At 52.3% G+C, this 12,691-nt stretch overlaps 1 protein-coding gene across 3 annotated transcripts in view; it reads right to left on the reverse strand.

The window, feature by feature from the left end:
- Positions 1–12,691, reverse strand: part of Unc13a (unc-13 homolog A) — a 42,370-nt gene that overhangs the window by 11,968 nt on the left and 17,711 nt on the right. For all 3 annotated transcript variants that reach the window (XM_055618749.1, XM_055618750.1, XM_055618752.1), the window contains 17 exons: positions 12,175–12,316; positions 11,897–12,066; positions 11,685–11,800; positions 10,812–10,975; positions 10,230–10,380; positions 9,553–9,621; positions 9,283–9,372; positions 8,689–8,823; positions 7,755–7,888; positions 6,283–6,368; positions 6,078–6,204; positions 5,551–5,647; positions 5,253–5,396; positions 2,108–2,191; positions 1,167–1,244; positions 889–977; positions 355–507 (listed from right to left, as the gene is read on the reverse strand). In XM_055618749.1, the coding sequence (XP_055474724.1) occupies positions 355–507; positions 889–977; positions 1,167–1,244; positions 2,108–2,191; positions 5,253–5,396; positions 5,551–5,647; positions 6,078–6,204; positions 6,283–6,368; positions 7,755–7,888; positions 8,689–8,823; positions 9,283–9,372; positions 9,553–9,621; positions 10,230–10,380; positions 10,812–10,975; positions 11,685–11,800; positions 11,897–12,066; positions 12,175–12,316 (2,029 nt within the window). The remainder of the gene's footprint in view (positions 1–354; positions 508–888; positions 978–1,166; positions 1,245–2,107; positions 2,192–5,252; positions 5,397–5,550; positions 5,648–6,077; positions 6,205–6,282; positions 6,369–7,754; positions 7,889–8,688; positions 8,824–9,282; positions 9,373–9,552; positions 9,622–10,229; positions 10,381–10,811; positions 10,976–11,684; positions 11,801–11,896; positions 12,067–12,174; positions 12,317–12,691) is intronic.

The raw sequence follows: 12,691 nt of genomic DNA on the forward strand, positions 1-12,691 counted from the left end.
CCATCCATCCACCAGCCTACCCATCTATCCACTCATCCATCCATCCACCCACCTAGCCTCCCATCCAGCCAGCATCCACTTACCCATTCATCCGTCCACCCACCCATCTGTCCCCCCACTCATCTATCCTCTACTCACACATCCAATCCACCCACCTTCCAAGAACATGTCCACCATATTTTAAGCATCCACATTCCATGTACCCTTGTGAGTATTTTGTGACACAGCCCACTTTGCCTTCATGCTGTTGGTCGATTGTGACACATCCACCCACAGGATCAGCAACAGGCACACACCTGCCATGTCTGTTCCTCTCTCCCTTCCCCACGCCCTCTCTCTTCTCTCTGCCCTCACTTGCTGTCCAGCAGGTCCATGATGGGCTGCAGCACGTTGTCTGCATCCTGGGCCACGCTGCTGCAGGCGCTGGCAGGCACATTGCCCGTGCCCTTCACTTGGCTCAGGATGTCACCCATCTGCTTGACACACTCCTCGATGTGTGGCTGAAAGCTGCAGGCACAGTGGAAAGGCACTCAGCAAAGGTTCTGTGTCCAAGAGGATGAGGATGTGTGGCCTGAGTTCCCAGCACCAGGAGGCCACAGCACCAAAAAATGAGCCATGGGGGCAGGCAGTCTTGCCTACGACTCCCCTTGTGAACATTTCAGTGGCAGAATTCCTTCACTGGCGCTGCTGACATCATCACTTCTAGTCCACCGAGGCACAGATTGGAGAGCAACTCACCAGCCAAAGCCTGTATAGCCAGGCTTTGGGGCAGTTGTGTCTGAGTGACCAATTCCCCTAACTTAACTCCGCCCCCGGTATGACAGGACCATGAGATGCCCAAGACTTGAGTTGTCCCTGCTCACATGTCCCACCCCGAGATGGCCCCACCTGGTGGCAAACACGTGACTGAGCTCATCCAGGACGTTGTTCAGTTTCACCTGCAGCTCCTTTAGGGTGCCACTGGCCTCTGCATCCAGCTGAGGGGAGAAAGGTCATAACACCCCTGCTTTCTCATGGCGCCAGGGAAGTGTCTAAGGGGATAGGGAAGCAACTGGACACAGGCAGCCAAACATCCCTGGTAGATCTGCAGTTCACACCCATGCTGTCCGTGACCTCAGGGATGGGGTAACAGAGTGAGCCCCTCCGAAACCCACCCTGGCACTCACCTCCTTCCCACCCATTGCCTCAAACATCTTTTCCAGTTGCACTCGTAGCTGCTGTGTGTTGTTCATGAGGATGCAGGGCTGGGAAGAGCAAAAGTCAGGCTGGTGACCCCCATCACCTCCTGGGCATCAGGAATCTAGGGTCCCCTAGGGCATGGGAGGCAGTAGCCCTAAACATGCATGAGCTGGAGAGAGGGTCCCTTGGGCCAGATGGGGGGCCATGCAGGAACATCCCCCTGGGAGGGAAAGGCCAAAGAGGGATGGAGAGGAGTCCTTGTGATCCTCCTGCCTCTGCAGACACTGCTGAGTTACACCCTAAGCTCCACTGGAAACCATGCATGACATCTGGGGAAGCATATCCTCACCCTTGTGCACATACAGAACTCCCCCAGACTCACAGACATGACCACACTTGTGACCCAGTCGTCAACATGACTATATCATAACAGAGAGCTGGGCACAGAGGTACACAGCTGTCACCCCAGAATCAGAAGGTAGAGTCAAGGAGTCAAGGCAAGCCTGGGCTATGTAGCCAGTTTGAAGCTACCTGGGCTACATAGCTAGCTGGCAAATACATGGCAAGTTCAAGGCCAGGCTGGGCTACGCAGGAAACTGGAGGCCACCTTAGCCTACATAGCAAGATTGAGGCTAACCTAGGCTGCATGGGAGCTCAAAGCCAGTCTGGGCTCCATTTTGAGAGCTTGTCTCAAAAACGCAAACAAACAAGTAACCTCTACCACCAACAAACCCCACACAATCAGACACAGACAGACAGGTCAACACAAGGCACACACAAGCACACATGGTCCCGCAGACACATGTCCCCTCAGGCGAGCTTGTTGTCTGAAGCCTCATATCAGAGCCTGGGGTAGAAGGGGAGCCCTGGACCCTGAGGGAAGCTGAGTGGGGCCAGGAGGGGTGGGCGGGCAGGCGCCCCAGGTCACCACTTTCTCCTTCTCCTTGGAGCAGTAGGAGGCGAAGTCCTTGGAAACAATGTCGGCATACTGGAGCAGCACATTGCTGATGGTCTGAAACAGAGAGAATGAGAGGACGCTGCAGCCACGTGACCCTGCACACCACACACACATGACAGTGACTTTGTGCTGTACAGCCTGTGGGGTGGTCAACAGGCTGGACAGTTGTCTATCCCAGATGACCAGGAGGTCACAGAGAAGACCTCACTCCATGAGAAGGCTGTTTTCTGCACACCAACTTGTAGTGACAACTGGAATTTTGGCTTCTTTGAAAACACAAAATATTATAAGACTGTGACTGGGCAGTGGTGGCAGACATCATTAATCTCAGCACTTGGAAGGCATACACAGGTAGATTTCTGAGTTCAAGGCCAGCCTGGTCTACAGAGAGAGTTTCAGAGAAAGAGAGAGAGAGAGAGAGAGAGAGAGAGAGAGAGAGAGAGAGAGAGAATTAGAAGACTCTATTTTGTTGTAATCCCAGATGTGGTACATAAGGCCGCTTCGGACTGTCTGCAGCAGCTGACTATGATTTGCCTCGTGCTCTAGTAGAGCTGTGGGTTTGCCAGCTGCAGATAGTCTCTTCATTGTGTGACATTTGAAAATCTGGGACCTTTTCAGAGGGTCTATAAATGCTAGAGCCCCACAAGGAGGGTTGGTGGTTGATGGTCACTTAGCGGGTGAGCTGGGGTTTATTAGTAGCCATGGTCAAAACAGAAACAAAAGAAAAGAAATCAGATTCAGGGGTTTTCCTCTCTCCCCTCTTTTCTTGTTTTTCTCCTATCTAGTGTTAGAGGGTGAAAGCAGAAAGGAGGGTTAAAAGGTGTGAAAAAGAAAAAGCCACAAAGTAGCAATTGGCGTCCAACATGCGGCTCAGAAGTTATGGATAAAAATGGAAAATTTGATTTCAAATACCATAGAGAAAATGACAGGGGGGAAAGGAATGGAGTTTTTTTTGTTTTGTTTTGTTTTGTTTTGTTGTTGTTTTTTGTTTTGTTTTGTTTTTTGTTTTTTTTTTTCTTTCATGAGGCCAGAGACAAAAACATTATTGCAGTTGTTACTGCTAGAGTTTCCCTGATCTGCTGTGTGTGGGGGGGGTGTCTGTTTTTTTTCTTTATCTTTTTGTTGTTGTACATACTGTTTCCAAAAAAGGTTTAAAACTGGCTGAGCAGTTGGAAGGATTACAGGTGGAAATAGAGGAGCCTGAAAAACAAAAATGGCTGAAGTGTGAAAACAAAAGGAGTCACTCCTCTCTCTTGTTTCTGAATGGTTTTCAGAGTTGGCAGTGCAACTGGAGAGGCTGCAGGAGGAGGTGGAAGCACTTGTGAAGAGAGATAACAAAAAGGCTCAGTTACAGTGACTGAGTGAGAGAACAGGAGGACCCTGCAGAGAGAAAGAAACTGTTCCAGTGGGTGGCTGAATAAGAGAAAAGCTGAAAAAGCTGGAGGACAATCTGATGAAACAGACCATTTCAAAAAAAGAGTTAAAATTGAACCCACTGCACCACCAGACTCAGGAGGAGTGGCCCAGGGTTATAAATTACCATCATCTTTCCCAGTTAGTCATACAGCATATGCCTGCTAATGGTGTGGAACAAGGTTAGGTCAACATAGGTTGGCATCCTATAAAAATGATAGCTCCATATGCTTTCATATGGGATGCGCTCACCTTAAGTGAAACAAATTCTAAATAACTGGAATTAGAATTAGTCCCCAAGACCAGAAGGGATTGGTTACAGCTGTACTAGATGCTGGCCCACAATTGCAATGGTGAACATAGAGGAGGGAAGAAGCCACAAATACTGAACAGCAAAATAAAGCAAGGAGAATGAATACAGTAAAAGTTCAGTTGCTGGATGAAGAGTGTTACTCTGGTATACGAGAACAGATTAAATTTGATGATGTTACTATAGAACAACGTCACTTAGTGGCTTTAAGAGCTTGGGAGAAAGTTGAACACCCCAGGTAAAGGTCCACCTCATTTACAAACACTATACAACGCTCTGCAGAAGCCTTCAATGAGTTTTTACAAAGAGTCTCAGCAGTGAATAAAGCCGTATCAGACCCTGACCCAAGACAGGTACTGATAGAGACCCCGGCATATGAAAATGCAAATACAGAGTGTAAGAAACTGATTAGACCGTTGAAGGTGTGAGCAGCCCCCTGGACACGTGGATAAGGGATATGACTCATTCTAGTGTGTGGTATGTTAATATCATAGGTCAAGCTACAGACAGAGGTCTCTGATATCAAAATGTCCAGTGCTTCAATTGAGGAAAATATGATTATTTGCAAAAAGACTGTGACCAAGGTAATAAAGGTCTAAGATCTCAAAATACCCAGTGCTTTAATTGTGGAAGATATGGTCATTTGCAACAAAATTGTGAACAAGGCACCAGCTCTGTCTCGTGTGAGACCCTCACTGGAGGCCCACAGCCAGTCAGAACCTAACCCACAGCACTGACCCGAAACATTTGCTTCCCAGCTTTCTGATTTCCTTGGAGTTGATAATTGTCCGCTTTTATTTTGTTTACTTTTTCTTTATGTAGTTCAGGGATGAGACCTGGGCCTTGCACACACCAGGCACTCTCTCCACTACTGAGCTACACGCTCAGCCTCTCAGCCCACCCCCCAACAGAGATTTTTAAAATTTAGGTTGTGTGTGTCAGGTGTGTGTGCCTGTGTAGGACAGACTTGCAGGAGTCCGTTCGCTCCTTCCACCCTGTAGATCCCAGGGATTGAACTCAGGTCGCCAGGCTTGGTGGCAAGCTCCTTCACTCACTGGCTCATCTCACTGACACTCCTCAACTTTTTGCTTTTCCTAGAGTGGTCGGGAACTCATTTTTCCCATTTTGCTTTTCATTTTGCGGTGCTGGGGATGTAGCAGGCCTTGGGCGCACCAGAGCAATGCTTCCCTGCTCAGCTGGATCCCACGCCTCAGCTTCCATACCAACTCCAACCTTCCCAAAGTGCCCTCATCTCCAGCCCTGAGAGCAACCTAACTCCACCTTCAGCGGCCTCACCATCACTCTACCTGGTCTCCACGCCAGGTTCCCCACCCACCCACCCCCACCCCCCGCCTCAGGCCCCACCCTGTTTCCAGGCTCTCCAGGCCGCACCTTGGCGAAGCGCCTCATGTAGTGGCCCACAATCTGGGGGTCAGGACACTCCAGCTTTTTTATGATCTCGAAGCTCTGGTTGAGCTGGGAGAAGACGTCGACCACTGAGCAGGAGAACAGGGCGTGCTCCGATGTCTGCTGGAACTGTACGGAGAGGGCCGTGTTGTCAGCCTGGCTCAGGGAGGGGCGGCCCAGGCCACAGGAGGGCGGAAGCCGCGAGGGACGGCCTCACACCCCACCACCGATGCAGTCATAGCGAAGTCCACCCACAAGCAGGCACCACCCATGGCCTCCTTACACCGTCCTTCTTGTCCCGCTCCAGCGCTCCGTGCAGGAAGTCTCGGGACACCTCCTCATTCTCATCCAACCACTGGATGACAAAGGGTTCAAACCACCTGCAAAAGGACAGGTCAGCTGGGACACCTCTCCGGACGTGGCTAGCTCTGCTCGCCCCCACCCCCACCCCCTGTCTGCTGGGCCTGCTTCTGACCTGCTGCTGGGGTGCAGGCTTTAATCCCAGCTCTCAGGATATGGTGACCTGCGTTCTGTCCCTGGCTTTCATTCCCCAATGGGTTTCGGTCACTTCAGTTTGGGTAGAGTTTCTTTAATATGGTTACTTAAATTTGGAGTTGATGTAGCCCAGGCTACCCTCAAACTCACTGTGTACCTGAGTTTTAGGAATAGGAGGAGGGAGGAGGAGGGAGCTTTTAGCCTTCAGAGACTGAAAATATTTCAATTACAGCTTGTTTCAACATGATGCCGTCCTTCCTGCCTGAGCCCCTGAGCATGCGCTGCAGCTACTTCCCCAGGCCTGATGAGACTTACGCAGGGTACTCGGGCACGCGGTTTTCAAAGGCGGGCAGCTCCGCCACGTACTCATTGTACAGCCACTTGACCTTGAAGTGCAGGTTCATGTAGTCAGCGCTCTTGCACAGCCGGTGTCTGTCATGCTCTGCCAGGAGGGACACAGGCTCATCCAGGAGGCCTGCTGCGAGCAGCTGCTGCCACCTGTCTGGGCCCAGAGACTCACCCTCCATGGCATACTTCATGTCCTGGGCAAACAGGCTCCACATCACCTCAGCGCTGATCTTCCCCACATTCAGCTCCTGGGGAAACCTGGGGAAGGCCAGGCTAGCCCATCAGCCTCCAGGGAATCTGCCGCCCTGTCGCTCACGCTAACCAGCTAATTAGCTGTTGACTCAGCCGCCGCCAGGCTGCCACCCATCCTCCTACCCTCCCTTTCACCCATCTGTGTAAACACCTGCTCTTAACTCCACGCCTAAGCAAACAGTTATTTGCTCCCTCCCTCACTCCAGTGCTCCCTTTGAAAGAAATTGACTCAATGGCTCCTTTAACTACTTGATAACTATTTCCCACAGAGGCCAGTCTGTCACAAGCTGTGGTCACATTCCCACACAGTCGCACAGTGCACAACACTGGGCGATGCACGGGGCTGCACATTGTATAAAATGGTGTGTGATTTGCTTCTGAAACAAGGTTCCTCCATCTTGCCAAGGCCACTATCACTCCTGGGCGTAGGCGGAGCAGCTAGGACTGCAGGTGTGCACTCTGAGCTAGCTACAACACTCTGTATTAAAGTTTATTTCTCAGCCAGTGGGAGGGCTCGGTGGCCACCAAGCCTGAAGACCAAAGTTCAATCCTTAGAATCCACATGGTGGAGGGAGAGAACCAACTCCCACATGTCCTGGGACCTCCACAGATAATACACACACACACACACACACACACCTCAGCTTTGATTCCCATCACCCACATGACAGCTCACAACCATTTGTAACTGCAGTTCCAGGGATCTAACGCCGCAAGTGTCCTCCCTGTGAGTATTTAAGCAGCCTGCTTCTGGGTTACCTAGTAACCCATGATGCCATCATGAGTCACCTGCCAGGGAGAGGCTGTAGATGGACCCACCTGCCACTTTTTCTCTCTTGCTCTTGCCTTGCTCTTTCACTCTCTTCCTCTCTCCTGCTCTCTCCCCTTTCTCTGTTGGGGTGTCCCCTCCCCTCCCCCATCACGTCTTGCTCTCTCCTCTCTCTCTCCATCCAATAAAGCTCACTCGGCAGGTACCAGGCACAAACATGTTCACAGGCACATGCAGCACAACACCCAAAAGCATGCGATAAAATTTACAAAATAAGCAAAATAAATGTTAGTTCATAAAAAATGTAAAGGTCATGCCCCAGTTGTAAACACAGTTAAACTCCTGGAATCAGACTCTAAATTCCACAGGTGGACCTGTGGTTCAGGTCTGTCTTCCCAGCTTCTCAGGAAACCAAGGCAGGGAGATCTCAAGTTAAGGGCCAACCTGGGCTACAGAGTGAGTGTAGGGTCAGCTTTATGGAAACCCTACCTCAAAAAAAAGCAAAAAGAAAGTCAACCAATGGGGGGGGGGATCTCACACACACATGAGCTTTCAGATATAGCCATTCTGTGCAAAGAGCCCTTACGAACTGCCCGGGACCCGCCCGGCCCTCTGGTACCCACTGGTTGAGGCAGGGTGTGTAGGAGTTCTTATCCTCCTCAATGATGGAAACGATGAGAGTGATCAACTTGGACCAGAAGTCTAGGTTCTTGATGCTGGGACCCTGCTCCTCTGGGGGAACCTCCCCCTTCTTGGCCTGAAATGAGCAGAGGAGACGATGCTTAGAAGTTAGGGCGGGAGGAGTGGGGAGCCTGGCACTGCTTGCCTCGTGCTACAAAGAGCAAACACTGGGTGAGCTGGCAGGTGCAGGGCATAGAGGCAGCCGGCTACACACACACACACACACACACACACACACACACACACACACACACTACAGGCGCTGGAGCCAACCTAGGCTACCTGAGAGGACACCCTCATTTCAAACAAAGTAAGAAACAGAGGAAAATTAAAAGAAATTCAACCCAAGCCAATATCTTCTTTCTGAGACAGAGATGTGAGGTGTAGTCCAGGCTGGCATACATGTCTCACCGACCCAGAGACAGAGCACAGGGAACAGGCTTGGCCCTACAACAGCCCTCCCACCAGCTCTACACCATTTCTTTTTGAAAGATTTGCTTTATGAATATGTCTGCTCATCTGCATGAACACCACATGCATGTGGCCCCAGGAGGCCACCATCATGGGCGCTAAGAATCGAACTCAGGTCCTCTCGAAGAGCAGTACATGCTCTTAACCACTGAGCCATCTCTCCCTGAACTTTGAAAATGGAGATCATCCACTGGTCTTGAGGCTTTAACCCAAACTCAACAAGCACATCAATAAGTGCCTACTGAGTACTCAATGCTAAGTCCTTCACTGGACAGCACCAAATGCTTTGTATCTTCTTCAGATCATCCCACAGTCCTGACACATGGCCTCCAGAAGAAAGCACTGAAGGTCTGAGGACGATGTGGCCCCAGGTGCCTGTGCAGGGATTTCCATCCAGGCCCTTACCGGGTCTGTCTGGTACTCTCGACCGTAGAGCTCATGGCAGTTGTTGAAGATGTACTCATAGGTGGAGTTGAGGCAGGCCTTCACGCAGTCCTTTACCACCTGGCTGGCGCGCGGCGGGCTCTGCAGCTCCTGGACCTGAGAGCAGAGACCGGTCAGGTGAGGGGGCTAAGACCTTGACACTCAGGGTGTAAGCTGTTGACGACTGCTGGGTTTTCCCAGTGTTTCTCTCGCTGTGTGAGCCAGGCTGGCCCTGGCCTCCCAGAGATGCCTTGGCTCTGCTTCCCAAGGGCTGGTACTGAAAGTGTTTGCCACCACACCTAGATAATTTTAATCACACACATTTTTAGCATACATGGGGGGTTGGTGTGTGTTCCTTGCACATTGGGAGGTTGGAGGACAACCTGTGGAGTCAGTTCTCTGCTGGTCCAGGGGATTGAGCTCACATAGTCAGGCTTGGTGACAAGCACCTTTAACCACCGCACCGTGTTGCTGGCTCCCACCGTGCACTCAAGGGAGCGCTGTAGCAGTGGCCACGGTCAAGGCCCCTTCACATGGCTGCATGAGGACAGTAGGGCGTGCCGTTGGAACACTCACCTTCATGCGGAAGAAGGTGATGCTGGTGAGAAGATCCACCGTGGACTTGAGGTCCTGCAGCCGCTCGGGGCTGCTGGCCGGGAAGTTGTTCTGTTGGGACCGGGTGGTTGGTCAGATGAGGACAGGGCCGTCCCCGGTGGGCAGGGGCTGTTTGCATGTGGCCACGGGAGCACATGCAGACTACACTAGTCGCCGGCCCTCTCTCCGGGTGACTGTCCCCACAGGGACATGTGCTCCAGGGACAGCGACTCGGACACAAGGGCATCTTACCCGGTACATGGACAGGTCTATCCGCAGGGAGTTGTGCAGCTGGTCCAGAAGTTTCACAAAGCGCTCTTTCTGAGTGGAAGATGGGAGGGGGGAGGCGGGGCCGGGCCAGTGATACCACTGAACATTGGCTGCTGAGCTGGTTGAGTGCTCCCTAACCCTGAGAATCACCACCCAACCAGACCCCCTTTCCTTCTAGCTTTTTGACACTGGGTCTGTACGGCTCAGGCTGGCCAGGGCCTAGAGATCTTCCTGCCGTGGCCTGCTGAGAGCTGGGGTGACAAGCATCTAAGTTACCATGACTGGTTTTCATGGTGCTAGGCTTAGAACCAAGAGCCTCATTTATCCTAGAGAAGAGCTTCAAGCACTCTCCTCACTTTATTTGGGGGGGGGGGCAAGACAGAGTTTCTTTGTCTGTAATCCTGCCTGTCCTGGCACTTGTTCTGTAGACCAGGCCGGTCTTGAACTCAGAGATCCACCTGCCTCTGCCTCCCAGGTGCTGGGATTAAAACAGTGCACCCACACCGCCTGGCACTTTAGCCACTCATAATGTCCAAGTCCATTCTACAAAGAGCAGAGTGAGGCTCTGAGACAGGCAGACACTGGACAGGGGCACACAGAGGCCCTACTGCGGGCTAAGGAAGTCTGCCCACCCCGGCAGACTGACCCCTGAGACTGACCCCGAAGTTGGAGGCAGCGAAGCGGTCGGAAGCAGACACGTTGGCGGAGGCGGTGGTGTGTGCGTAGTAGGCGTTGATGTTGGCAAGCAGCGTGCTCATGACTGCAGGTACCCCGGGGCACATATACTTGGAGGAGAGGCAGGCAAAGTGGCTGGCAAGTGAGAGCAGGAGGCTCTGGGTCTGGGGACCAAGACTGTGGGGTCCCCAGAACTCCAACATACCATCTGGGAATTGGCTCCGACTCCCACTTTCCTTTCCCTCAGCCTGGCTCAGTCCTCTGTGTCCTCTCTTCCATGTTTTTTAATTTATTTTTTGAGACAGGGTCTCATGTCACTCAGGCTGGTTTCAAATGTAGTATGTAGCCAAGAATGAGTGTTCCACTTCCAAATGCCACTGTTCCATCCCCAAGCGCCCATGTCCCAAGTGTGTGCCACCCCATCTGTCTAAGCTGCCACTTCTCTGCCTCACACTGGCTTCCAATAACAGCACCCTGATAACTCCTGGGGGTGGCGCATACGCCTCCCTCTCCAGGCCTTCCAGTGTCACTCCAGGCACCCACCCACCCACCCACTGTGCCCTCACGTCATGGCTTGGTAGATGGACTCCACGCCATAGCGCATGGCGAACTCATCCACGATTTCCTGGGCCGTCTCATCATAGTAAACCTTCCAGGCGTCGTCACCCTTGGCATCAGGGATCTTCACCACGCCATTGTTCTGCACATCCGTTACAAAGTGGAACAGGTTCTGCACGGGGACACAGCATCAGGAGTGAGGAAGGGTCCTGGAGGACAACTCCCATCACACATCCTTCCAGTCACTCACCCATCACTATCACCCATCATCCTCCACTACACCTGGGCTTCATGTGTGCCCACATCCACCCTCCTTAGCCACATCCACCCTCCTTAGCCACAGACACACCCTCCCACAACCCCTGTCCGTCCACCCACCCATCCATCTGGCTATCCCACAAATATTATCCATTGTCTGTATTCCCAAAAAATACATCATCCACTTTTCCATGAACCTAACTGGCGCACAACCCCCTCCCAAGCACTCAGTCTATTTCTAGAGATTATTAACTCTCCATCATCCACTCTCTGTCACCCACCCACTCCCTCAGCCACACCCCAATCTGCTCCCTGAGTCCATTGGTCTTATTTTTTGTTCCTCCATTTAGTAGTTCAACCATTTAGTAGTCCATACATTGGGATGCTCCAGTCAGGGACAGATTCTTTCCATAAGACCAGGCAGGAGCAGTAGAGCCTTGAGAGCCGGCCTGGAGGTCCACGAGAGGGGACCCTGGAGCTGGGCTTTGATGCGTGTGTGGTGGTCTCTCGGGTTGGGGACCATGTGAGGGACCACCCGAGGTGCACAGTGTGTCCAAGGTGAAGGGAGGTACGCATGGTGCCGAAGGAGCCAACTGTATGCCTCCTGGCACGGAGGAGCTCACCTCATGTAGACAGGTATACTGGACATGGTAGGGCGCCACCTTCTCCTCCCCTTTGATCTCCACACTGATGTGAAGCCGAATGGCACCTGACACAGCAGACTTGTCTGTTCTCTTGTCTGTGGGTTGGGGGGTTGTCAGAAGGTTCCCGGGCAGCCATGTCTGTTCTGAAGCATCTGAAGCTCTGCAGCCCCCCGAGTCCTCCCCTCACTCACCCAGATTGTACCACACATCCATCTCGCCGCTAAGAGTCCGAACCTCGATGATGGTCTGACCTAGGAAGTCGTCAGACTCCCTCTTAAACCTCTGCTTCACTCGGGATTTGATATCGTCGTCTTCATCCCAGACACGCACTTTGATCCGGTCAGAGGAGTTGTGACACTCGCTGTGTGGGGATCAGATGGAAGGGCAGGCATCAGGCAACTGTCCAGCTTCACAGGCCTGGAACTTGACCCAGAATCGAGCCTAGTTTGTAGCTGGGCCAGGCACTCACAAGTGGAAATTCTCTTCCCACACCGGGTTGAGGTTCCCATAGATGGTTTTTGTTCTTTTCTTGGTCTTTCCAACCTGGACAGTGACATAAGGGTCACTGGACCCTGTCTTATCCTTGGCTTGCAAGCCCTGGGCACAGACCACTGAAAGACACACAGCACACAAATGTGAGTCCAAGATGGGGACTTTTCAAGAGAAGCCACTACCACATGCCCCAGGAGACCCGGGACCCGGGCCAGCCACAGCCTTAGCCCATGCAGTCTTCCTCCGCCATCCCTCCCTCCTGTCATCCACCTGTCCATCCATTGATATATGTAGTATCTGACCTCCTACCCAGGCAACCACCCTCGCACCCACTCAGCTCTCGCTTGTCACCCAGCCACCCATCCATCCACTCACACATCCAAGCCTTCAGACCCCATCCATCTGTGCAGCCACCCAGCCATCATCCATCCACCCAGTCACCTCTCCACCCACTTATGTACCACAGGTGGGACCACTCTCGAATGCATGTTAGA

The sequence above is a fragment of the Psammomys obesus genome, unplaced genomic scaffold (assembly GCF_907164565.1).
Source record: "Psammomys obesus unplaced genomic scaffold, mPsaObe1.curated_primary_1811, whole genome shotgun sequence".
In the NCBI taxonomy this organism is placed as follows: Eukaryota; Metazoa; Chordata; class Mammalia; order Rodentia; family Muridae; genus Psammomys; species Psammomys obesus.